The 25,465-nt window shown below is 51.8% G+C and overlaps 1 protein-coding gene and 1 non-coding gene across 2 annotated transcripts in view; both read right to left on the minus strand.

The window, feature by feature from the left end:
• Positions 1-25,465, minus strand: part of LOC109681795 (maestro heat-like repeat family member 5) — a 58,683-nt gene that overhangs the window by 2,175 nt on the left and 31,043 nt on the right. Inside the window, exons 18-27 of the mRNA XM_074066998.1 lie at positions 25,334-25,463; positions 24,879-25,036; positions 22,300-22,449; positions 21,378-21,532; positions 12,137-12,296; positions 10,923-11,104; positions 4,960-5,097; positions 4,401-4,515; positions 3,451-3,594; positions 172-348 (exon numbers count right to left, since the gene is read on the minus strand). Coding sequence (XP_073923099.1) covers positions 172-348; positions 3,451-3,594; positions 4,401-4,515; positions 4,960-5,097; positions 10,923-11,104; positions 12,137-12,296; positions 21,378-21,532; positions 22,300-22,449; positions 24,879-25,036; positions 25,334-25,463 — 1,509 coding nt within the window. The remainder of the gene's footprint in view (positions 1-171; positions 349-3,450; positions 3,595-4,400; positions 4,516-4,959; positions 5,098-10,922; positions 11,105-12,136; positions 12,297-21,377; positions 21,533-22,299; positions 22,450-24,878; positions 25,037-25,333; positions 25,464-25,465) is intronic.
• On the minus strand, positions 21,834-21,906 carry Trnaa-agc (transfer RNA alanine (anticodon AGC)). The gene has a single exon. It is a non-coding gene; the product is annotated as a tRNA-Ala (tRNA).

Here is a 25,465-nt window from a genome sequence, read left to right on the forward strand (position 1 = left end):
GAGGAGGCTGAGTGCCACCTGGCAGGTGCCCTGTGGGCCCCACCCACCTGCAGACTGGGGACCTGCCATTCCTCTGGGCCGAGTGAGAGAGCAGTGGGATCCCAGGGGTGCAGGGAGGAATAGGGAGAGTCTGAGCAGGAAGCCCCCAGCCCTGCCCTCCCCTGAGCTCACATCATCGAAGAAGGAGCGGGCATTGATGGCAACACTGAGGGCCTGGGCACCTGCCCCCTGCATGCCCAGGCGATGTAGCACTTTGGATACGGTACCCATGATGCCCACGACTACAGGCTCACTGTTCTGGAAGAAGCCACTAAGAAAGGATGGCAGCTGCCCCCGAAGCAGGCTTCCCTGTGGGTATGGGGGACCAGTGGGTAGAAGCCATGAGACTCCGCCTTTACCTCAGGATGCCTGCCCTGCCCCACCCTTGTCCTCCACTTTCCCAGAAGGCTGCAGGAGACTCAGAGCTGCATCCTGTATGGCTCTGCCCACCAGAAGTCTCATGGCCTTGGACTAAGGCTTTCCCCTCTGAGGGCCTCCTGGGGCCCCCATTGTGCAAGAGGAGAGAAGTGGAAGCACAGAGGTCCCAGCTCCCTCCTCTTCCAAGTCCTGGGGCCACCCTTCCCTTCCTGATCCCACCCTGCCTTGCTCCCCATTTCTAGCTCCCCTTGGGTTACATAGGGTCTAGAGCCAGATCAGGAAATGGCCGGTCAAGTGTTACATAGTGAAACTACTGGTTTCTCCCATAACCAGGGTTTTATGTGTACCATGTGGGCACTCCAGACCTTTCACATAAGGGACCACTATGTTCTATTTTTACACTCTCTTCAATTTTTTTCCAATTCATTTTCGGCCAACTCTGTCTGCTCCAGTCATTGGCAGTGCACTCCTGAGTTCTCTAGATGAATTGTCAAAAAGCAATGTGGATCTTCCTGCTGTTGGGCCCCTTATCAGTGACTTGTGTGCAAACCAGGGTGATTTTTTGCAACTTTTTGTGTGTGTGTATGTGACTGGAATTTGAACCCAAGGTTTCTCACTTGCAAAGCAGGCACTCTATCACTTGAGTCACACCTCCAGTTCATTTTGCTCTGTTTAGTTTAGAGAGGAGGACTCATGAACTGTTTGCTTGGGCTGGCTTCAAACCATGATCCTCCTGATCTCAGCCTCCTAAGTAGCTAGAATTACAGGCATGAGCCACCAGTGTCCAGCTAATTTCTTGGAACTTTTAAACATATTTTAAGCAAACATTGTAGATTTTCTAAGTTTTGTTTGGTCTTCACACATTGGCTGCACCCTTATGTCCCCAGGAAGTGTTTACTGTTGTTGAATGACTCAATTAGCGAGATAAATTTAATATTTTCAAAACCAGAGTCCAGCCATGGACAGGACAGGCAGAATGGAGTTCTGATAGGAACGGCCAGAAGAGAGGCTGGAAGGCACAGCGTGGTGTGTGTTTGCTCAGCTAGAGGCCTGCTCCATCCTGCCTGGGCCTGTCCTGTCCCCACATCAGAAGGTTTCCCTACCTGGAGTGCTCATGGGTCTGTCCCTTCTCTCTGGCCTAAACTCCACTTGGAGCTGGGCAGGGAACTATCTCCCCTTCCTCAGATCCAGCTCTTCTGGTCTAGTTGGACGCTTGTCTGCCTCCTCCATTCCCTATAGAGCCCTACTCAGTGTAGCAAACAGAGGAGGCACATGGAGACTTCCTACTGATCACCCACTGGGAGAACAGCCAGAGATGATGCAGAGATAACTGTCTGCTAAAAAATGAATGAAGGAGGGAACAAATACGTAACTGATTGAGTGAGTGAATAAATAAAAAGAATGAACAAATGAAATAATGAAAGAATGAGTCAGATGAAGGACCCAAGAAAAAAAATGGATGGATTAGTGAATGGATGAGTGGATGGTTGGATGGATGGGTGTATGGATGGATGAGTGGATGAATAGATGGATGGATGGGTGGGTAGATGGGTGGTTGGATGGATGGGTGGATGATTAGATAAATGGGTTGATGGATGGATGGGTGGATGGATAAGTGGATTGTTGGATGGGTGGTTAGATGGGTGGATGGATGGATGGATGGGTGGATGAATGGATGAGCGGATGAATGGATGGATGAATGAGTGGGTGGGTGGGTGGGTGGATGGATGGAAGGATGGATGGATGGGTGGGTGGATGAGTGGATTGTTGGATGGGTGATTAGATGGGTAAATGGATGGATGGGTGAGTGGGTGGATGGGTGGATGGATGGGTGGGTGGGTGGGTGGGAGGATGGATGGATGGATTTGTAGGTGGGTGGAGAGTTAATGAGCAAGTGCTATCTAGTTTCTACCCCACATTATGAGGCATCTACTGTGTCTCATGTGCAGTGCAAAGGCCTTTGATTACCATAGAGATCCTAATGGAAGTCTCATCTTAACCACATGGAGACCTATGAATTGAACAAGTTGGAGTGAACTAGGCTGATGGTCAAATGGCTTTGGAATCTCTTTGGAAACTGTCCCTTCTGTGGCCTTCCCATGGTCACACTTTCTTCTGTAAACCTTGAAAATCCTATGTTCATAACAGACTACCCCAAAAGCAACAGGAATGGGGGTTGGACACCTGTGTTCTCCTGAGGTGGATGGGTGGAAGCGAAGGTCTCCCATTTTCCAATCAGTGAGAACACTTTTGTCTAGCTCAGCATTTTTATCTTATGGGATCAGACACTGGCAGGACCATGTGAGGTGCTGGCTATAAAAGGATGTCACTACTGCTGCTTGTGATGTCAAAAGACTTGAGGCTTGGCCAATAGCTAGCACTGGTCTCTGCAGACCCTCAAGACCTGCCTACTATATGCGACAGGTCCTATCTCCACTCCCATTTTACAAATATGGATGTGGAGGGCTGAGAGCTGAAAACCTTGCTGGCCAGAGTGCTGGAGTAAGGGTGGTTCAGGGCCTTGGCTCGTGCCCACTGCACAGTACCCTGTGAACCTATAGGGAGGGCAATGTCAGGAACCCTATGGCCTGAGCTGGGGGCTGGAGATGAGGGGGAGATCACATCTCCTGAATGCGGCATTGCAGGCCTTCCTGCCTCCAGTTGTCCATTATGGGATGTGGGTTGCTATGGTGGTGGGACAGGATAAGTAAACATGGGGTTGGGGGACCCATTCATGACATCCTCAGGGGAAGTTCTCATTGAGCTAGGTATGGGTGCCAGTTGGCTGGCTCCTTAGTGGGCATCTTGAGGTCTGCAGTAGGAAGTCATCTCTTCTCTGTGTGGAGGGGACATGTCCCTGGGGAAGAGGTACTGTCACCCTCCCACACCTGCCCCTTTGTGCAGATGAGGACAGTGAGGCCCAGAGGTGGAGTTAGCTGTTCCAGACCTCCCTCCCAGAAGCAACAGAGCTGGGATTCCAGCCAGTGGGCTCTACCCACCCCTGGTGCCATGACCATGGCTTCAGGCCCTTACCTTTTCCTGGTGGAAGAGAATGTTCCCAAGGCCCTGCAGGCTGAACACACGGACCTCAAGGCTGGCATCCCTGAGGCCTTGCAGCAGCATGGTTAGGGCGGCCTGTTTGGAAAGCACCTCCAGCAGGGCAGGGCTGTAGAGGAACTGGAGACCCGAGGGTGGCAGGTGGCTCAGACCTGGCACCCTCTCCCAGGAGGCTGTGTCTGTATTGGGGTTCTGGGGCCAGGGTCTGGGTGAGGTTCTGGGGAGGAGAGTTGACCAGCATGCCCTGGATACCCACCTGTGTTAACAAGTATTTGAAACCTACCTGGCCCGACCCTTCAGTGTACAGCTAGGGAAACTGAGGCCCAGAGGGGGGAAGGGCATTGACTGAAGTTACTCAGCAAGGCTGGGGCCAACTTATGTCATGGCTAGCCCATGGGGCACCTGGGGGCAGGGCCTCCATGGAGGATGGGGTAGGAGCTGGCATGAGGCCCTGGCTTGGGTTAAAGGCGTCAGGTAGCCAGTATCTGTTATGGAGATGCCCCTGCTTCCCAAGCCCTGCATCTTTCCAGAGCACATGGTGGCAAAGCTGGCCACGCCCCAGCACTTGTCTGGTTCCCTTACATCTTCACAGGTCTTGGGGAGGGGTCTGAGTTGAACTAGGGCAGGTCAGGGCCACATTTGAGTCCAAATCTGTCTGATGTACACTCAGGGTCCTCCAGTTCTGGAGGATCTTTGCAGGGAAGGAGGGTGAGAGATAGTTTCCCTAAGGCCACACACTGAGGTGGCAGGGAGGCAAGGAATAGCAGTCAGCAACCCAGAGTGCACATCTGTGAGGAGTGTGAGGGGGCTGCCCGAGTGGCATCCTCCATCAGGGTGAGGTCCAGTCGGGTCCTGCTGGGGGTTGAGGAGGCTGGAGGATGGGGGCTCAGGCTGTTTGAGGGCTCTCCACCCCCACCCCATCCTACCTCGGTGAAGATGAGAATGGCGGCCTTCCTTTCTCGCTCCTGCTGGCTCTGCAGGCTGGGCAGCAGGTGACTGAGTACTGCCTTGATCTGTTTGCAGTGGTTCTCCACCATGGCCCTGGGGGCAGGGCTTGGCCTTGTGGTCACTGTCCAAAGCCCACGTCCCACCACCACCCAGTTGGCCAGGCTAGGGGGCCAGGAGCATTTGGTCTTGGATGGGCACATGTCTCTGTGTGCATGCTCCCTCCCCTTTGCACATGGCTGCTCACTCTAAGCCAGGCCTGGGCTACGCATGGGGCAGAGAAGTACGCACAGACAGCCCTTGTTCCCGAGGTGTCACGGGCCAGGTGCCTGCACCTACAGACTACAAGTGCACGCGCCTGTGACCAGAGTTGGGGGACAAATGTCTTGTGGTGCCTGAGGGGGTGTGTGCACACATGAGACTCTGTGGGGTGCTGCTTACAGGTAGCCCTGGGGGGCTGTCAGTGGTCCAGAGGATCTGGGCCCCAAGATGAACGAAGCCTGGAACAAGCTCCTGCCCCTCACCCTCACCCACTGGTACCTGGCAAGGAGGCCCACGCCCTGTGCATAAGTGTGGATGGAGGCGAAGTGCTTCCAGGCGCCCTGCAGCTCCAGGTGGGCAAAATCACGCCAGTGCCCTGTGGTGGACAGCAGACTCTTCAGCGCCTCCAGTGACGTGCTAAGGCCAAGCAGAGGGATCAAGGTCCGCCCAGGGCGACGGTGGTCACCCAGTCCACGCCCTGCCCTCGGGAAGGTTGCCCTGGCCACCCCAGGTGGAAATCACACTCTGACTCCTGTCCTATCTCCAGTGCCTGCCTCCCTGGGACAGCACATTCCTGCCCTTCTTTTTTTGGTGGTACTGGGGTTTGAACTCAGGGCCTTGCCCTTGCTAGGTAGGTGCTCTGCCTCTTGAACCACTCTGTCAGCCCTTTGTGTGTTGGTTATTTTTGAGATAGGGTTTTGCTTTATGCCTGGGCTATGTGTGCTTCGCTGAGTAGCTGGGATGACAGGCATGTACTGCCATGCTCAGCCATTGGTGGAGATGGGGTCTTGGGAATTTTTTGCTTAGGCTGGCCTCAAATTGCAATCCTCCTGATCTCGCTTCCCTAGCAGCTAGAATCATAGGTCACACATCAGGCCTCCTGCCCATCTTCAACACAGGAACGTCAAGGTGATGGGGCTGTGCTGGGCATGGGATGGCTGGAGATTGGACAGGCCCTTCTTGGGAAGGGGAGGGAGTGGGCCTTCGGGGGAGGTCGGTTTTGCACGCAGCGACTGAATGCCCTTGGAGCACTCTGGAGGAGATGGCAACTGCCCAGTGGCTGGGTTATGGGGTGGAGCAGAGGACAGGATTGGAGGGAGCTGCAGAGCCATCTGGGACTTTGTAGTCTCCAAAGACCGAGGGTGGGCAGGGTTTTGGCTGAGCCCTGAGGGCTGTGGAATAGGTGAAGAGCAGAGGAGGAGCAGGCAAGGAGGAAGGAAGAGAGCCAGGGAATGTGGCACTGTGGAACCCTGAGAAGGTTCCTTATCAACCCAAGGCCCCTCTGCCCTCAGAGGATGCAGAGAAACCCTGTGGCGCCAGACCACGCGTGTGTGATGAAGAATGCTGTATGTGTGCGTGGAGTAACCGTGTGCTTGTCAGCGGCTTGGTGCCTGCCAGGTGCCCTTTGACTGAAGACGAAGCAATCTAGAGAGGTGTCCAGGTCACACAGCAGATCCAAGGGCGGCAGAATTGGAGTCAAGCCAGGTCCCTGATTCCAAACGTACACAGCAATGTCACTGTCACAAGTACAGGGCAGCCTCAACATGGAACCTGGTACCTGTGCACAAGTAGCAAATCTCTGGCCCCCCTCACTGGCTGGTCTCACCATCCCTGGCCGCCTGCCAGGGATGATGGCAGCCAGGAGTGATGGCCCCAGGTGTGTGAACTGGCTCTGGAGTGTGACTATCAGCTGGGTCAGAATGTTTGGGAGCAGATTCACAAAAGCAAGGGTCAAAGGACGAAATGCCATCCTGAAAGTTCCTGTTGGTACCAGTCCAGATGCCAGCTGACTCATCACCTTGCCCCAAGCTGTGTCATTTTCCAGGCCACTGGTCTCAGCTGCTAAGAGATGATGATTGTCAAGAAAGAGGACTTGCAGGACAGGGGTTATTTTGTTCACTCTGAAGTTCCGGAAGCTGCTGGGGCACCTTGGGTTTGTCTCAATGGCTTGTCCTTCATGGTTGCTGAGTCTCTGCAGCCACAGCAGGGCTTCCAGAAAGATGGCTGTCTGCGGATTTGAGTATTCTTGGGAATCCCTGCCCCATTCAGGGGAAAGGGTGGGGAATCACACACCTCTGGGATCCCTATGACCTATGACCTACGACCTACGACTTTTCCCAGCCCAGGACTCCTGGCAGTGCCCAAGGGCACATGCTGCCTGAAATCCATGTACAGCCTCAGACATATGAGGAGAAGCCCTGGGAGGCCAGGCTCGGCCATGGGAGCACTATCCTCTCCTGCCCAGGCCCCAAAGTCATGCCATCTCCCAGCCTCTCAACATTCTGGCATCCCAGAGATGACCACCCAGACCTGAGTAATTCTCCTTCCCTGCGCTGGCCCCAGAGGGGACAAAGTCTCCTCAGAAAGAGGAGGTGAGGCCATGTGCTCTCTGAGGGCTGGCCACTGGCCAGACACCAGCGCCACACCTCCCCAGCCCTGCTTCCCTCTTCTGGTTTCTTTTCTTGTATTTATTTATCTATTTATTGGTCCTGGGGCTTGAACTCAGGGCCTTCACCTTGAGTCACTCCACCAGTCCTATATATATATATATATATATATATATATATATATATATATGTATTTGTGATTTTTTTTTGAGACAGGGTCTGGTGAACTATTTGGCCGGGGTTGTCTTTGAACTGCGATCCTCCTGATCTCTGCCTCTTGAGTAGCTGGGATTACAGGTGTGAACCACTGACACCCAGCTTATTTTTATTTTTAATTGTGGTACTGGGCAGATTGTTCTAATAATTTTTAGGTGTACATTTCAGTGCCATTAAGCACATCATAATACTGTGTGCCCATCACCACTGTCTGTCTACAGGACTCTTCCACCTTGCCAAATGGAAACTGTGTCCCCATTGGACACTAACTCCCAGTCCCCCTCCCTAGCCCCTGGCACCCCCGCCCCACTTTTTATCTCTATGGAGGGACTTCATATAAGTGGAATCCTACAGTGTTTGTCTTCTTTTCTGTTTTCTTTTTTATAGTGGGACTGGGGTTTGAAGTCAGGGCTTCATGCTGGCAAAGCAGGTGCTCTACACTGGAGCCACACCTCCAGTCTATTTTTGGTCTGGTTATTTTGGAGATGGAGGTCTCACAAATTCTTTGCCTAGGGTGGCCTTGAACCATGATCCTCCTGATCTCAGCCTTCCAAGTAGCTAAGATTATAGGTGTGAGCCACCGGCATCCTATTCTTTTCCTTTCTTGAGTCAGGGTCTTGTAATAATCAGGGCTGGTTTCAAACTCTTGATCCTCCTGCCTTAGCCTCGTAGGGCTGGGATCACAGGTGTGCACCACCTCGCCTGGCTTATCATTACATTGTTTTATGACTGGCTTAGTTCACTCAGCAGAATGTCCTCAGGTTTCACCCAGTTGTGCAATGTGCCGGGTTTCCCTCATTTTTAAGGCTGAGTATGCCTTGCTACCTGATCCGACGATGTCCTGTTTATCCATTTAGACATCATGGGCTCTTGGGTTGCTGCTACTTTTTGGGGACTGTGACAATGCAGCTATAAGCACGAGTTTTCCAGCACCTGTCCTGAGTCTCTGCTTTCAGTTCCTTCGGGTGTAAACTCAGAAGTGAGGTTGTTGGGTCGCATGGTATATTTGATTTTTTTGAAGAGCCACTGGGCCGTCTTCCACGGCAGCTGCTCCATCCTGTGTTCCCACAAGGCTCCCTTGGAACACTTGCTGCTTTCTGTCTTGTTCTGTGATAGTGGCCACAAGTCTTTGCCTCCTTGGCCGAGAGAGACAGAGGACAAGGTGAAGGTGAGGATGGGGAATGAGTTTGAAATAGAGTCACAAGGTGCCTCAGGAGGATTGGAGAGAATCGGCTCACAGTGGAAGAGGGGGGTGGGTGGGCAGGATGGACAGTTACACGGAAGGACCCTGCTGAGACTAACCACTGGGGGTAAAGTCTCTATCACAGAAGGGTTTTTGTGAGACAGGGAAGCAAGGGAGGATCCTGACCCCTGTTGTAGCCCTGCCGGGGAAGGATGTCCTGCCCAAAGCCCCACTCCAGGGCTCAGACGCCAGCCTACTGAGCAGGACTCAGCTTCCCCTGCCTGCTGGGCACCCACAGAGAGTGGGCTACTCGGCAGTGGGTACCAAGATGTCCTCTTTAGACTCTCTTGTCTTCCCTTCCCACGGTGCCAGTCAACCTGATGTCAGCCAGGTGTCAGACACTGGACCATGATATTCCCGGGTGATGCCACCTGCTTTCTGAGGCCAGTAGAGTGGCCGCCAGCCTTATCACTGATTCTGACTGTCCCCTGGCATCCCTGTCTATGTGGATGCTGTTTGGTCTGTCCTGAGTCTGGACTCCTTCAGGGTGATCCTGTTACATAGTTTTCCTCTAGGGAAGGGAGGCCAAGGCTCCATCCAGACTCCAGTGGGGCACAGGCTGGCCAATTAGAGCCTCGTTTGCCCCTGTTCAGGGGTGGGCTCATGACCCAACGGGACCAACCAGAGTCAGTGGACTGTGTTCAGATAGTGTTCTGGTGCTACCTCCCATGCTGGGGAGGACCTGCTCATAGAGAGGCCAGAGGAGAAAGCAGAGCCAAGGTTGAGCGGGGTAGGCTGAATTGTCTTGAAAGCTCCAGCCAGCCAGGCCTGAGCAAAAAGCTCCCTATAGACCCCAAGAGACAGACAGACGCCCCAGGTGAATGAGGGAGCCCCGAGTTCGATGGACAATCACTAGAATATGGAGGAGTCTGAGAGACACACTGGCATCCCTGGCGTATGGGAGCCCCAAGTCAGAGAGCTGCCGCTCTCCATCTGGGAGAGATAGACATCTCTGCCTTCTAGGCCTTCTGGAAAGAAGGCACAGATATCAGGTGTGGGATGGTGGTGGCATGTGGAGAGTGGGGCGGGAGGTGGAGTGTGCTGCTATTTACAGAGAATGGCCAGGGAGGGCTGGCCAGGACACTCAGAAGATGAGCAGAGACTGTGAAGTGAGCACTGGGGGACGAGCATCAGGAAGGGGAGAAGTGGCTGGACAGAGGCAGTCTTTGCTTTTCTGCCATTGTACCCACCCGTGCTCTGGGAGGAGAACGTTTTATTAGCTTATTGGGGAAGAGCCATGCACTTTGCATGACTGATCTGAATAAAAAAGGAACTTCATGCACATTGGAATTCAGAAGCAATATGAGGAGAAGCAACTTTTTTTTTAGTGACATGCCTTGGGGAGAGCCGTTAAAGCTGACAGAGCATGTGAAGCATATATCACAATGCAAACAAATGAAAAGAGTGGGCTCCAGTGGTTCTTTAAAGACTTGCTTATTGGGTTTCAGGAACTATGACTGGGTGCAGAGGAAAGCCCAAGGCAGCCAGCCCTATATCTAGCCCAAGGACGGCATGGTCCCTCTCACACGAGTCTGTCCACCCTGGTCAGGCACAGCAGGGCCGACAACTGTCCATGACACTGCCCCAAGATGTGCCAGCATGCACTGGAGTAGCCAAGGTGTCTGTGGCAGGGTGAGCCAGTGTCAGGTTGTCCCCTGTGGCCAGAAAAGCCTCTGCTGTCCACCTGCACAGCAGGGAGGATGTCCAGGATCCTCCAATGGAGTGTGTGGGGTAAGAAGTGGTGCCCTGTGCAGGTTAAGAAGATAGTGGCACCCTCGGGGCTCCTGTGTAGCAGCAGAAACGGAGTGTCTGTGGCCACCACCCTTGAGTGACACGGAAATAGCCCACACCTGCCTGTGGTGCTCTGCGTGCTGGCTGCTGCCCTGGCACGGATGGTGGTTTGGGTCATGACTACTGAGGATGAAGGTGTCCCCTAGGAAAGACCTGTTGGAGTCTTAACCCATGAAAGTGACCTCATTTGGAAAGAGGGTCTTTGCAGGTGCTGTCAGATTAAGATAAGGTCATTAAGGGTGGCTCTAAAACAATGGCAGGTGTCCTTATAAGAAGGGGGCATTTGGATCCAGGTATAGAGAGTACCATGTGACAGTGAAGGTTGAGGTTGGAGTCCTGTGGCTTCAACTCACAGAGCTTCATGGGTTGCCCAGGGCTGCCAGAAACTGAGAAGCAAGGGAAGATTTTCCCCTGCAGGTTTCTGAGAAGGCTGCTCTGAAGACACCTTGATTTAGGCATCTGGGATGATACAGGAGACAGTGCACTTGTGTTGTTTCGTGGTCCCATGCTGCATGATCCAGGAAGCGAACACCTGATTTTGCCCTGGGCATTCCGGCAAGGGGTGTGCATGGCCCCTGGCAGACACCTGTGAGACCTGGGCTTACCTCTGGGGGCTGGGCGTGGTCGCCTCCTGGGCGCGCTGCTCGGGCTGGGACTCACTGGGCAGGCTCAGCTCCAGGACATAGTGCACCTGGGTGAGAAGGGTCAGGAGCAGCTTGGGGTAGGCCTCCCGCATGGCCATCTTGAACTCTCGGGCAAACTGCAATTCATGAAGTGTGTTCATGGCCTGTTGGGACAGAGGGGGCTGAGAGACGCCCAGACCTGGGGTCTCTGGCCAGGGGCACTCTCCCTCCCTGTTCAAATGCCTAGAGGACCAAGTCCAAGCATCCAGATGACATCCCTCCCCCTGGGCTGGTCCCTGCCACTCTTGCAGCCTCAGCCCTGCCCTCTCCATGAGCCACTGGATCTGCTGCTTGATAGCTGGGTGCTCCCCAGCCTCCTCCCTACTTGGGATGCTGCCTACCACACCTCTGCAGACCTACCACCATGACCCCTGGGCTGCCTTCCAGACCCCCTTGACTCTGCCTTCTGCCCAGTGTGGCCATCTTAGGGATTCTCTGCTCTGGTGGCCCTGAAGGCAAGGTCCCGTCACTTGGTGTTCCCTGTATCCTCAGCACCATGTCTGGTTTGCACACAGCAGGGCCATGAGCACCAGGTATGGGGTAGGCAGGACTCCCTTCTGCTGCGAATGGCTACTTGTTTTGTACTGGGTGGGGAGGGGAAGCTGTGCACTCTGGGCTGCTAGAAAATTCCACATGGGGTTAGGCACAGCTACTGCCTATCCAGAGTCCAGCCAAGGAGGTGCCCTGCTTCAGGGGGTATATAGGAAAGGGCCTGGGCTTATGGGGAAAGCTGGAGGAGGTCCCTCCAGGGGGGTGGGGGCTACAGAAGGCAGCCTCTAAGATTCCCCCAGAATTTGTGATTCCCCAGAGCCCAGCATGGGGAGTCCCACACCTTCCCTCTGCCTGAACCCTGCTGGGAGGACCCTCCTCTCTGGGGCTGCCCTGCAAAGTGAGTGCCAGTCCTGACACACACTGACAACTGAATTCCCTTACCAGCCTTGCAGGGGGGTTGCTCCCATCATGACTCAGGGCTGAGGGGCCAGAGCCCTGGGACAAGAAGTAGGGAGCTGGGCCTAGAACTAGGGCCTGTGGGGTCAGCCTGGCTGTGGGCCACCCTTCCCACAGCCTGGCACACTGACCAACTCGCTCATGAAGTCAGGCTTGGCAAGCGCTCAGGGATGGGGGCAGAGACTCACGGCCAGTGAGCGCAGGTAGGTCTTCTCCTTGGGGTGGGGGCTGATGTCGCTGGCACCAGTAGGCAGGGGCCGCTCCTGTAGCCAGGCCAGCAGGACAGCCAGCACCAGGTGGCTCACTGGTTGTTCAGCCCCCAGGGCCCTCCACATGCGGAAGGCGTGCCTGTGGGCAGAGAGGGGCTGTGAGGGCCATGCTGCCAGTCAGCCCTGCCCAGCTTGGCTGGAGTCCATGTCCGGGACCTGGGTGCTTGCGAGGGACCCAAGGGTGGAGGCCAGCTGTGCCCGAGTCACACTTAGAGCTCTGTAGTCAGTGTGGCGTCCCCATGCCCACTTAGCAGAGGGGAAGCTGAGGCCTGCCCTGACCGAGCCCTGCCTGGTTACGAGGAGCTTCACAGGCCTCTGGCTTTCTATCTGGTCTAAAAGCATGGTCCTGTGATGCCTGCGGGTGGGAGGGGACATCAGGGCTATTCTGAGACATAGGTGACCATGATGGCCCTTTATTTCCTCAATGGCCTGTGAGCCTGAGTATTGGGTGGAAAGGGCCATTGGGGTAGGGGCTGGGAGGGTCACAGTGGCTGAATGGACATTAAGACAGACCCATGGGGGCTGCTGCCCTTAGGGCCCTGGGGAAGCCACCCCGGTCTTGGCCAATGATAGATGGGCACATGGCTCAAAGGACTCTGGGAAATTCCACAGTGCAGCTACTGCCCCTAGAAAGAGTGGGGCCTTTGAATTCAGAAAGGTCTGGGCTCAAGTTCCTGTTCTGCCTCATGCTGGCTGTTGACCTTAGGCAAGTCACTTAACCTCTCTGGGCCTCTGATTGCTAACTGCAGAGTCAGGGGTTAATGATGCCTCAAGAAGCTGGAATGAGAGGATGCTAAATGAGCGGGGGAGAGTGGAGGCGACAGTTCTGTTCTACAGCTGGGGTTTCTGTCCCTCAGTCTGCCGTCTGTGCTGAGCGCTGTCCCAGAGGCAGAACCAGCAAAGATCCCTGGCCTTGTGGGAGTATGCAGGAAGCAGTCACAGGTGTGTTCACGCTAGGTGCTGTGGACAAGAATGAAGCAGGGGAAGGGAGAGGGACGGTGTGGGCTTCTAGGAGATAAGGGGACAAGTGCTTGCTGAAGGAGAGGGTGCCTGGCTGCGTCAGAATCTCCTGCCAGATCCTGTCAGGTGCCTCAGTAGTGTGAGGTTCCTGGCGACAAGGACAGTTCCTATGGCAGCAGCAGTGGAGAAGAAAGTCTGACCCAAGCAGGTCTATAAGGAAGGAGAGCCTCAAGTTAATGACAGAAATACAAAGGACCCAATTCACAAATGGACAAAGGGTTCGAACAGACATTTCTTTAAAAAAAAAGAGACAGGAATGGCTGAAGAGCGCACGCAAGGTTGCCGACGTATGTGTCCTTGGCAGAAGTAAGCCGAAGCCACTATGTGCCATTTCGCACTTATCAGGACAGCTACAGTCCAGGACATGGAAAGTCACAAGTGCTGGCGAGGTCATGGAGGAACTGGAGCCCCAGATGTGGCTGGCAGGAATGGAGAGCCATGTACAGTGGTCCCTTGGGGAACGAGACACAGCACTGCCACACACTGTCACCGCCCTGTGACTTCGCTGCTAACTGTATACCTCCAAAAATTCAAATGGACTTGATCATATATGGCCGTCCCTTGGTATCAATGGAGGATTGGTTTCAGGACCTCTCTTGTAATCAAACTCCATGTATACTCAAGTGCTTCATATAAAATGGTGTAGTGTTGGTGCACAGCCCCCCACACCCTGCTGTGTGCGCATTAAATCACCTCTGGATTACGTATGAGGTCTAATATGAGGCAGATGCTTTGTAAGTCATGTTAAACTGCATAGTTTAGGGAATAATGACAAGAAAAAGGTCTGTACACGTTCAGTACAGATGCAGTATTTTCTGGAGGAATATCATGACTCTATGGATATGGAACCTGCTGACTCAGAGGCCAGACTTGCTTGGATGCCAGTGTCGATGGCAGATTATTCACAGTGGCCAAGAGGTGGGAATGACCTAGGTGTCATGTGGCATGTACGTACAACAAAATACTATTCTGCTGTACAATAGAGTGGAGTCCCAACACAGGCTTCAGCAAGGAAGAACCTTGAAGACCCATGGCTAATGGAAATGAAGCCACTCGTGAAGACAGGAAGTAGTTGGGAAGATCCCAGGAGCTGAGCTGAGGGCTGCGGATGTGCTACTGGGCGTCCCCAGGGAGCTTTTGTTTAGTGGCTTCTGAGTTCCTGTTTGGAGTGATGAGAAAGTTTTGGAATTAGACATGGTGACAATTGTGTAGCACTGTAAATATAATTAATGCCATTGAATTGTACCCTTAGGAGTGGTTAAAATGACTTATTCTATGGTATACATATTTACCACAATTAAAGAATTAACAGTGCCATATACCAAAACCATTGAACTGTATACTTTAAATGCATGAGTTATGCAGCGTATGAATTATATCTGTGTGTGTGTGGACCTAGGGATGGAACCCAGAGTCTCATGCATGCCAGGCAAGTGCTGTACCACTGAGCGACACCCCAGTCTGTGAATTCTTTCTTCACTAATCTGTTTTTGAAAAGCAACGGAGCGGGTGGGGGGCTCTCAGCTACCCTCATACTATGACAAGTTACTCGAATCAGTTCTTCCCTTGAAAATGACTAGCAAGGCTGGTGAAATCATAAATAAAGGTCCTCAAAGCATCAGAGATAACAAGACTACAAAGAGTGCCAGCCCAGCCAGTGGGTGCACAAAGACCCCGAAAGGTAGGGAGAGTGGCTGCTTACTGATGCCCTGAGGGCACGTGACAGTTCTGGACTCTTAGACCCTTCGTTTTGACAGATGAGGAGGCAGAGACTGAAGCTGTGGGACTGTCAGTGTCAGGGGAAATCTCCTCACCCCCATGGAGGCCCGGCAGGATGTGGAAAATCCAGCAGGGAAGCTCAAGCAGGAGTGGTTGAGGTGGCCTTGAGCCTGAGTGTCCTTGGGGGCTTGGCAGAGGCAGACACAGATCCCCTCTAGAGAAAGAATCTTTGGTATAGGTCCCAAAATCTTCTTGTAACTTTTTTTTGTGTGTGTGGTACTGGGGTTTGAACTCAGGGCCCTGTGCTTGCTAAGCCCGCACTCTACTTCTTTGAGCCACTCCTCCAGTCCTTTCCCTTTTCCTTCCTTCCATCTTCCTGTTCTCCCTCCCTCCCTTCCTCTCTTTCTCTCTAAGTGGCCTTAGACTGTGATTCTCCTGTCTTCACCTTCTGAGCAGTTGGGATTACAGGCATGAACCACTATGCCTGGCTTGCTTTTGAGACAGGGCTTCACTGACTTTTGCATGATCTGACCTTGAACTGTGACCCTCCTGTCCCTACCTCTCAAATAATTGTCTGTATTTTTAAAAACAATGTCTAGGATGTGAGGGCGATCAGGCTGCGACATCTGTCACCCCATTGATCGCCAGGGTTGATTCGGCTGATCTGGCTGGCTAGGCGGGTGTCCCCTTCCTCCCTCACCGCTCCATGTGCGTCCCTCCCGAAGCTGCGCGCTCGGTCGAAGAGGACGACCATCCCCGATAGAGGAGGACCGTTCTTCGGTCAAGGGTGTACGAGTAGCTGCGCTCCCCTGCTAGAACCTCCAAACAAGCTCTCATAAAAACAATGCCTAGCATGTCGTCAAAAGTAACAGACCTAAAAGGAAGCAAGAATCCACGGGTGACATAAAGCAAGAACAAGAGATAAAATTCTGACAACTCAGATGATTTAACTATGAATAAAGGAACGAAAGAGAAGCTTAAGAACGTCATCAGGGGCTGGAGGTGTGGCTCAAACTGCTGGAGGTGTGGCTCAAACTGCAGGGCACCTGCCTAGCACAGAGCCCTGAGTTCAAACCCCAGCATCACAAAAAGGAATGTTTTCAGGGACTAGGAACCTATAAGCCATAGGGCAGATTAGAAAACCAATCCAAAAAAAATCCAAAATCCAAAGTTAAAAATTCAGATTAGATATGGTTGAAAAAGAATTAGTGAAAAACAAAATGATAACAAATAATCCCCATCAAACAAGAAAAACAAACAAACAAAAAACCCAGCAGAGACTATTGTATAACAAAGACTAAGACACACAATCCCTTCAAAAGAGTGGGCAGCTGATTCATCAACAGAATCAATGGAAGCCGGAAGCCAGTGAGGTGCCTCCTTATTATACTGAAGGAAGACACAGAAGTCCCCAGTCCCTGGGGGATACGGTTCGGGGCCCTCAGTGGGTGCCTGAGCCCATGAATAGTACTGGACTTCATAAGACTATGCTTTCCCTATACAAACGTACCTATGATAACGTTTAATTTATAAAGTAGGCATAGTAAGAGATACACAATAACAACTAAACTAAACTAGAACAATTATAAAATATGTGTCTGCTGTCTTCATCTCACTCTGCTTGTGATGATGTACAGGCCCATGTGCTGAGATGGAGTGACACGAGTGATGTTGACATTGTGACATAGCTTTAGGTCATGGGTAAGGGTCACTCGAACTCAAGCCCTGTAACACTGCAAACTGCGGCAGTGTATCCGGTCACTAAGTGAGTATCGGGCAGGTGGTGTATACGGCATGGACACGCTGGACAGAGGGGAGGCTCATGTCCTGGCAGTGAGACAGCGTGAGAGTTCCTCACACTGCTCAGTGCTCATTTATAACTTATGAATTGTTGTCCTCTGGGATTTTCCATTGAGCACTTCGGACCATGGGTAACTGAAGCTGTGGACGAGGGAGTCCATGCCACTGCCAACCTGTAGTCCTATGCTTACTGAGACCATCCTCCAAGATTGAGTGTGAGACAAGGACGTCTTCCCATAAAAACTGAGAGCATCTGCTAATGACAGACTCAAAATAATCAAAGTCCTAAAGAATGAGCTTCCAATTGGAGACAGAAAATCTTGGATGATAGTTTGAGTTTCAAAAAGGAATGAGGAGCAAAGAAAGTGGTAAATGGCAACAACTCTGAATGGATACAGACTCAAGAGGTGACAGATAATGTGGAATTATAGTAACAATGGGGGAAATGGATACAGGGAAAAGTTTTCATTCAAGGATCTTTATTATTATTATTATTATTATTATTATTATTGTTTTGGTGCCATTGGGGTTTGAACTCAGAGCCTTACGCTTGCTAGGCAGGTGCTCTATCACTTGAGCCACTCTGGCAGACTTTCATTTGGGGATTTTGAAGGTTCATTTTTGGTTTGGAAAGAGAGAGACAGAAAATTTAATTCCAAACATAGTCCCAGTCTTATTACCTGTAAATGGAATAAGTGCTCCAATTGAAGACAAAGATAAACTGGCAATAAAAATCCAACTAAATTCTGTTTAGAGAAGATAAGTCAGAAACAAGGGAATATAGAGCTAGTCAAAGTGAGAGCATATGAAGATGCATGCCATACTAAACAAGCTGGTGTGGCTACTTTAGGAAAAGTCTCCAAAGGGTACGTCAACATGATGAAATTATAAAAACAATGAAATACTTGGAGGAATATGTTCAGATACAATAAAATATATGAAAAGGAATGATGGACCTCAGCTGGGGTGAGCCAGGGCTGGAAGCCAGCCGTGGTGGACATTCTGCCCGTGAAGGACATTCTGCCCGTGAAGGACATGACCAGATCCTAGGTTACATGGATGATGGGCCTACCTGTCCATGCAGGGCATTACTAGATGGTAAAAACTGTCACCAAAGTAAGTACCTAAGTAAGTAAATACCTGACTGATCTAGGTAAATAGTTGAGGGATTAACTAAATAATTTGGTTAATAGTAACAGAGTAACTAAGTAAATACTTTAAGTTATTGGCCAAGCATAGGCCAATGATGAAAGTGTGAACTCCAGGATTATATCTAGGCCAGTTTTGTACAATTGATCTCTGTCAAATAAAAACAGTAGTTAAAGGGGAAAAGAGAAGGGAACTTGGTAACCCAATCCTAAGAATTATATAGACATGCAAAGATTAGCCAATACCATCTTAAGACAGACAGAGAGAGAGGCCTCTCTGTATCAGGCGAGAAGAGCCATTACAGAGCTACAGGAATTAGAACTCTGTGTGTAGCCCCGGGAATGGACAAGTGGACCAGTGTTAGAGCAGAGAGAGTCACAGACAGCCCCCAGTCTCAGGTGCTTGACCTGTGAGGAGTGGTGAGGACAGAGTGAGTTTTCAGTCAATGATGGTGAATAAAAATGGGTCCCTACCTCACACCACACACAAAATCACACACAGGTGGGTTGGAGAGTTAGTGTGAAAGGTAAACAAGAGAAGTGTCAGAAGATAATGTAACGTGTGAGAACAATGTGAGCCAGTGCCTTGCTCATGAAAGAAGACATTCAGGGAGAGAGAGCTGCCACGTGGGAAAGTCAAGACAGGACTTGTGTCCAGGTTGCATGAAAGATTCCTAGAAAGAGAGTAGAGAAATGGGGAGGACACACCCATTGGCACATCGCCAAAGAAGACACTCAAACGGCCAGAAAGAGCTGAAAAGCTCATCGCTTAATCATGGAAGTGAAAACAAGTTCCACAGATTGGCTAAGATTTTGATGACTGGCTAAAAAATGTTGATGCTAAATCTGAGTGAAGATGTGAAATAATAGGAATTCTCAAAAGAGAAAAAAATGCTACAGGCGTGGGAGTCGGCACAAGTGCTGATGATGCAAATACCTTGTGCCACCCATCAGTGTGGGGTCCGTGCACAGCTTCCTCCTCCAGATGTTTCTGTCCTACATGTACACATTGTGGAAATGGATGCTTGTGTACATCATGGTCCCTAATGGGAGATGATCCAAACGTCCAGCTGCCTTCTAGAGCACCACTGGTGTTCATGAAATGGAATCCACGTGGCAGCAGAGTTGAAAAACATGACGTCAGAGGGAGGAAAAGCCAGGCGAGGAACATTAGAAGATTACATATAGCATGATTCCGTCAGTATTTCAGGCACACATTACACTATTCTGTTTATACCTGTAGGGCACCTTCACCATTATGCCACATACCTCCATGAGTCTAACAGGAGATCCCTACACAGAACCACATAGATGGTTTAAAGATGATTAAAACAAAAAAGCAAACAAGCAAGTCTCTGCTATGTAGAAAGAAAAGGTGAGGAAAATGAGCAAACCAGATGCTAAAAAGACAAATAATAAAATTGGGCACTAAGGTTAGGAAGCCTGGGAGTGTAGCTCAGTGGTGGAATGCACAGTTTGCATGCATGAGCCTTAAGCTCCATCCCCAGCACTGAAAAATAGAACAAAAAAAGCAAAGTAGGTTAGGAACACAAAAAGCACCAACTAGAACAAAATTACTACCCTTCCTAAGTCAAAATGAGAACACATCTCATAGGAAAAAGAGCGGTAAATATAACAAACTGCACACAATTACAAAATGATGCAAATGTATCAACCACACTGATAAATGTCACTGAATGTATAAACTCACCTATTAAAAAAGATTGTCTACTGGGTCACAGATGAAGATCAATCTGTATGGTGTATATAAGATGCACACCTAAAACAAGGAGCTTCTGGAAGATTTTAGTGAAAGGAAAAACAAATGCATGCTGGGTAAATGGAAAAGAATAAGAAAGTAGGGGTGGTGATCCTGAAGACAAAGTCTCTGAAGCATTAACTATCACAAAACAGAGCACCTCAAAATGCTAAAGTCACAATTTAGGAAGATACAACACTTGTGGATATATATGCACCAAATCACATGGTAACCACATTTCTGAAGTAAATAACTACAAGAGATGGAAGAGTATAGAGAAACACAATGCCCTTTGCTTCCCTTTTCCTGTGACAGGGTCCTGCTGTGTACCTTAGCTGGTCTCAAACTCATGATCCTCCTGCCTCAGCCTCTCAAGGGTTGGGATTATAGACCTGAACCACCCTGCCCAGATCTAATGTTTCTTTTGTGAGATTTTAACAGTCAGTACAAGGCTGATCAGGTAGACAGAAGGCTAGGGGTGTAGCTCAGTAGAACCTAAAAACATTATCAATAAAATAAGCCTTGTGGATAAATATCAAACTCCACATCCCAATGGTAGAAAATATACTTTCTTCGTCAGGACCCATGGGATAGCCACAAAAGTAGTTTAAAAGATCAGCAAACTCCATGAGGTAGAACTGTTACAGAATATGCTCTCAATCCAATGCAATGAACCAGAATTGCTAACAGAAATGAAAGGTGCCTCTACACTGAGATGAAAGCACTCCCTGGAGAGGAACACTTGAGTGCTGGGAGCTGGGATAGTTCTATCCTGAGCTCCTGGGTTCCCAGTCTCATGAGGAGCCAGGGCACCAAGGACAAGGACCTGGGCATGTGTGGTGTGATGCTGGATGGTAGAACACACGCCAGGCAGAAGTTAGGTAAGGGAGGTGAGGGGCGAGAGAAGGTGGGCAGGGCAGTGGCCCTCAAGGCACTGTGGTGAAGCTTTGTTGATTTCAGAGGAAGTGAGCTGTGAATAAGGGAGGTAGCTGGTTCCAGGAAGGAGAACCTTACGATTGGTGATGATCAAGCCGTGGGTAGGACCACAGAGTGGGCAGCTGGGGGAGGATGGAGGGCAAGATGTCTCGGAGAGAAGATGGCCAGGCAGAAGTCTGGATGAGGGAGGGAGGGAGATCCTTGTATTCAGAGCAGGGGAGCAGGCAAGAGGGTGTCCCTGAGCAGAAGCTCTGTCCTCAAGGAGAGGGGTGACAAGGCAGGTGTGTGTTGCATGAATGGCAGGAAATACAGACTAAAGACGTGGGATTCAGAGCTGAGATTTTAGGGAGGAGGGGTCATGAGCAGCAGTGAGGATCCTCACCTACCTCCAGACCCGGGGGTCCATGGGCTGTGGGAGAAAGGCCTGCCCCACCTGGGGGCAGGGGTGACAGCTCTCTCTGGTGTCCCAGGGAAGAGCACAAGTAGGAGAGAATGTTTGAAGAGGAGAACGAGACAGAGGGATTTTTGCTGATGGATGGACGGAGAGGGGTTGCCTAGGTTCCTGCTAGGAGCATTCTGGCTCCTGGGACCCCCTCTGTACAGGCAGTGGGGTGGTCAAGGCTGGGGCAGGTAATGCTAATGGAATGGTGGCCAGAGCCTCTCCAGTGCCTGTGTGCACAAGTGAGCAGGTGTGCAGGCTCCCTCCCTCTCCGTGGGCCATGATGGTGCAGAGGCCATAACCCCAGCCTGGAGGAGGATGGAGTGTGTGACTGGGCACCTGTCCAGGGTGATGGAGAAGTCCAGGAAGGCAGCCACCAGCTCAGGGGTATGATTCCGGGCCAGCAGGGTGATGGCCTGCAGGGCACGCTTCTTGGCTTGGGGGATGCTGATGGTACAGAGGTGGTGGTAGATGGCTTGGCCCATGCTGCCAACCTGTGTGCAGAGGAGAGGCCAGATGGGGTGGCCCAGCCCTGTCCTGGACACCTGGTCTGAAGGGGAGTCCCAGTCTGAGGGGATGAGGACTTGAGACTCTGCCCAGACTGCCCAGCAATCGCTGGACTATTCGGAGTCCTCCTCTCCTCAGCTTGTCCTAAACACATGGCTGATGTGTGTGCCCAAAATGGCTATCTTTCTACTTTAGATGTTACACCTCCACTTCAGAGGTTCTGAATCCTCTTAGGCTCAGTCAATAGACTGGACAGCCTGTGGACATCAGTCTTCTCTTTCTTTTTTTTGGTGGTACTGGGGTTTGAACTCAGGGCCTCATGCTTGCTAGGCAGGCGCTCTACCACTTGAGCCACTCCACCAGCCCTCAGTCTTCTCTTGATGAGGAACTCTATGGTCACTCCTTTGCCTCTGCATATACTGGGCTATTCTGTCCACCTCTGCCCATCAGGCCGTGAGCTCTGAGGGTCTAGTCTGTGCTTCCCCCACCTCATTTCTCTACTAGGACACTTAACAGTGCTCAGCCAATGCACACCTGCCCCAGGTCTGCAAATGCCACAAGGGCAAGTAGATTATGAGGGCCACCCCTCATTCATTCATTCATTCACTTGGTCACCATCTAGGGGGGATCCCATCTGCCCCATTAAGGCCATGAATACAGTCTTGGCCAGAGGAGGCCCCAGATTCTGACTGCTGCCCAGCCCTCTGCTCTGCCTGTCCCAGCCCAGCCCTGGGTGGGGGCCCCAACCCCTCACAGTCAACAGCTTGGCCCCGTGCTCCTGGATGGCAGAGAGAAGCAGCTGGGCAGCTGCCTGCACGTGGAAAGGGCTGGTAGAGCCTAGGCTGTTGATGACTGTCCAGATGAGGTCGGTCAGCTCCTCCATCGTAAGGTGCCTCATGATCACCTGTGGCAGCAGAGGATGTCACCTCAGAGCCCTGTGTCCAGTCACCTGTCTCCCACCTCCACTTTGTCCAGGCTCCCCAGGTCTCTGAGCACCTGCTCTCCATGTCCCTATAGGAGCCCCATACTTTCAGCTCGTTTCTTTCATGTTTTTCTGCGCCAATCACAGCCCAGGGACAGGAAGGGAAGGCAAGAGGCCACACAGGACCACACAGGGCTTCTTTCCTTGACCAGCCCGTGTTTGTTCTGGGACCCTCGCAGCCTTTTCTCTTTCCCTTGCTCTGCCTTCTTGGATGTCCTCTTCTGCTACCTCAGCCCAGAGCGGGGGAGCTGCCCATGGGCAGGCACCAGTTCTCCTCACAAGTGTTTTAATCACAGAGAAATTGAACGTCAGAGCTGGGAAGGGTCTCCAGGCCGAGAAGGGTGCATAGGCCACCTCCAGCCACAGAGCAGGGTGGGTATGGGTGGGTCCAAGCTGACTCTGGAACCCAGGGCTCCCATTCTCATGTGGCCTCTCCAGGGCCCCAGCTCTACTCAAGGGCTCATACCCCAGTGGTGGGTTCTCACTTCTGAAAGCTGACTATGAGCTGCTCGGGGGGAGTGAGAGTCTTTTGGGAGGAATGCAATCTGATCCCTGCTTCATGCCTTCTAGAGGGTGGAGCTGGGTTAGGTGACTGGACAGACAGAATCTTCTGGAAAGACTTGGAGCATTGCTACTCAACACAGTAGCCACCAGACACCCCTAGTGGTTTAAATCTGTGATAGACTTAAATCTATCTAAATTTGATTTAATAAAATTAACACTTCAGTGCCTCAGTAGCACTAGCCATATCTCAAGTGCTCAGTGGCTACACGTAGCCAGAGGCTCCCTTGAACAGCACAGATACAGGACACGTCCACTAATCATTGCAGTGATTAGACTCTCAGAACCCAGAATACGACAACCTCAGGACCGGCAAAGAACTCTGGGGTATCATGCGTTAATTGAGGGCGTGAAGAAACGTGAGAGGGAGATGGCAGTGATGGTTGAGGGGGGGGTGGTGATGAGGACGGTGGTGACGAGGACGGTTGAGGGTCGCAGTGCGTACAGTGGTGCTGTGTGTCGTGTGTGTGATGGCGGTGATGGAGCGATAGTGGTGATCTGATAATCGTGGGGGTGGCGTTGGTAATAACGACAGTGGTAACATGGCGTTGATGAGGGTGCTAGTGATGGTGGTGGTGATGGCGTCGTGGGTAACGATAACGGTGGTGACGATGGTGGTGGCGGTAGTTGTGATGACAGTGATCACCGTGGTGGTGATGATGGTGGTGGAGGTGGCGGTGGTAGTGGTGGTGGTGTCAGGTGATAGTGATGGTGATGATAACAGTGATGATGAGTAAGGTACAGCATATCTGAGACCACATGAAGTGTCAGGGACAAATTGGGATCAGAGTGTCTGTTCCCAGTTGAGCCTTCCCAAGTCTGCCTCCTGTGATTAGCAAACCCTCCCCTTTCTCCTCTCCCTGCTCTCATCTATCTCTGCCTCTTGTCCAGGGAGAGTCAACTGCCTGTCCTCATGTCCTGGATGCTATGCTTCTCGTGGATTAGCCACCTACGCTTCTGGCCCCGCTGGACTGGTGGCCTGTGAGAACCTTCCATCCCTGCCTTGATTCTACCCCCCGGCCTCTGTGGTGTGAACTGCAGCCAGATTTTCCGAGCATGGACAATTAATTGTTGCCCTCGGGGTTTTAGATTTTCTTTACTAAGCTTCTGATAGGCCTCAGCACTTGGTCAGCTCACCGCAGTAGCCAAGAACACAGGTTCTGGAGTCCACTGAGACTGGACCAAGTCCTGCTGGGGTGCTCGCAGGCATGTGCACCACTTCTTCACTATCTGGTTCAATTTGGGTGGACTCCATGGGTGTTTATTGAAGGCCAGTGCCACTCCTAGGTCCTGCACTGCACCCTAGTGAGATCCCACCTTTGGCCTGGAGGGTTCAGGGTCCAACAGACACTGACAAGCACGCCAGTTACAGGGGTCTTTGTTAGCCAGGGTTCAATGCCATATGGGCAAGCAAAAGTCACCAGTTCACAGACTTCCTGAATACATACTTAAGGTTCTGTGAACATGACTCCAGAAGGTCAATGCCAGTACCCTGGTCACTGGCTGCCCCCCTGGCTTGAGGGTCTTTAAGGATAACACAGTTCAAATCCTGGCATGAGCAGGGATGGGGAAAATTCCAACAGTCCGGGAAGCTTGGTAAAATTTGAGAAAGGGGTGTGTCATGCTGAGAAGCTGCTGGCATATGGTAGGTGTCTAATGTGTGCTGGCTGCCCCTAAATGGCAACCCCTAAGGGCGTTTACCCACTGAGTGAGTTTACCCCACTCCAAGGTGCTAGGGTCTGCTCTGGCCTGCCCCCGCTTGACCTGTCCAGACCCTAACAGGCTTTGACCTTGATGGCTTGAGAGCTGCCCAGTTGAAAGAAGCGGTCCTTTAGGGACGCCGTCTCCTGGGGGGTGGGGGGATCTCCGCTGCTCCAAAGTGAGGCTGCATCTGAGCTGGGCCGGGGGAGTTCCTTGGAGGTTTGCCATTCCACCAGTGAAATGTCCTCTGCTTGCCAGGACAGGGCAGGGTGAGGGCAGGGCAAGGGCAGGGCAAGGGTGGCCAGGGGTTTGGGTGGGATAGGGCCAGAGTTAGGATGGGGTCATTACTAGTAGGGCCAGGCTTGGGTCCAAGTTGAGGACAGGGGTCTAGTGGGCGTGGGGACCAGGGTGAGGCCATTGTTGGGTTATGGCTGAGATCAGGGTTGGGTGTGGGGTGGATTTGGGGAAGGGTGAGTTCAGGGGTGCTGGTGCAGTTCCACCCAAGCCTGAGGTTGAGGTAGCCATGGCGGCTGTGGGTGCTCACCTTTCTGGTTTGTCAGGAGCTGGTAGAGATGGCCTACCCCTTCCAGGCTGGAGTGCTGGGTGGCGCTGTCTGGGTCCTGACATAGAATCCCCAGCACGCCCACCAGCTGCCCCATCCGTTTGAAGTCCTCCT

The sequence above is a fragment of the Castor canadensis genome, chromosome 3 (assembly GCF_047511655.1).
Source record: "Castor canadensis chromosome 3, mCasCan1.hap1v2, whole genome shotgun sequence".
Classification (NCBI taxonomy): domain Eukaryota; kingdom Metazoa; phylum Chordata; class Mammalia; order Rodentia; family Castoridae; genus Castor; species Castor canadensis.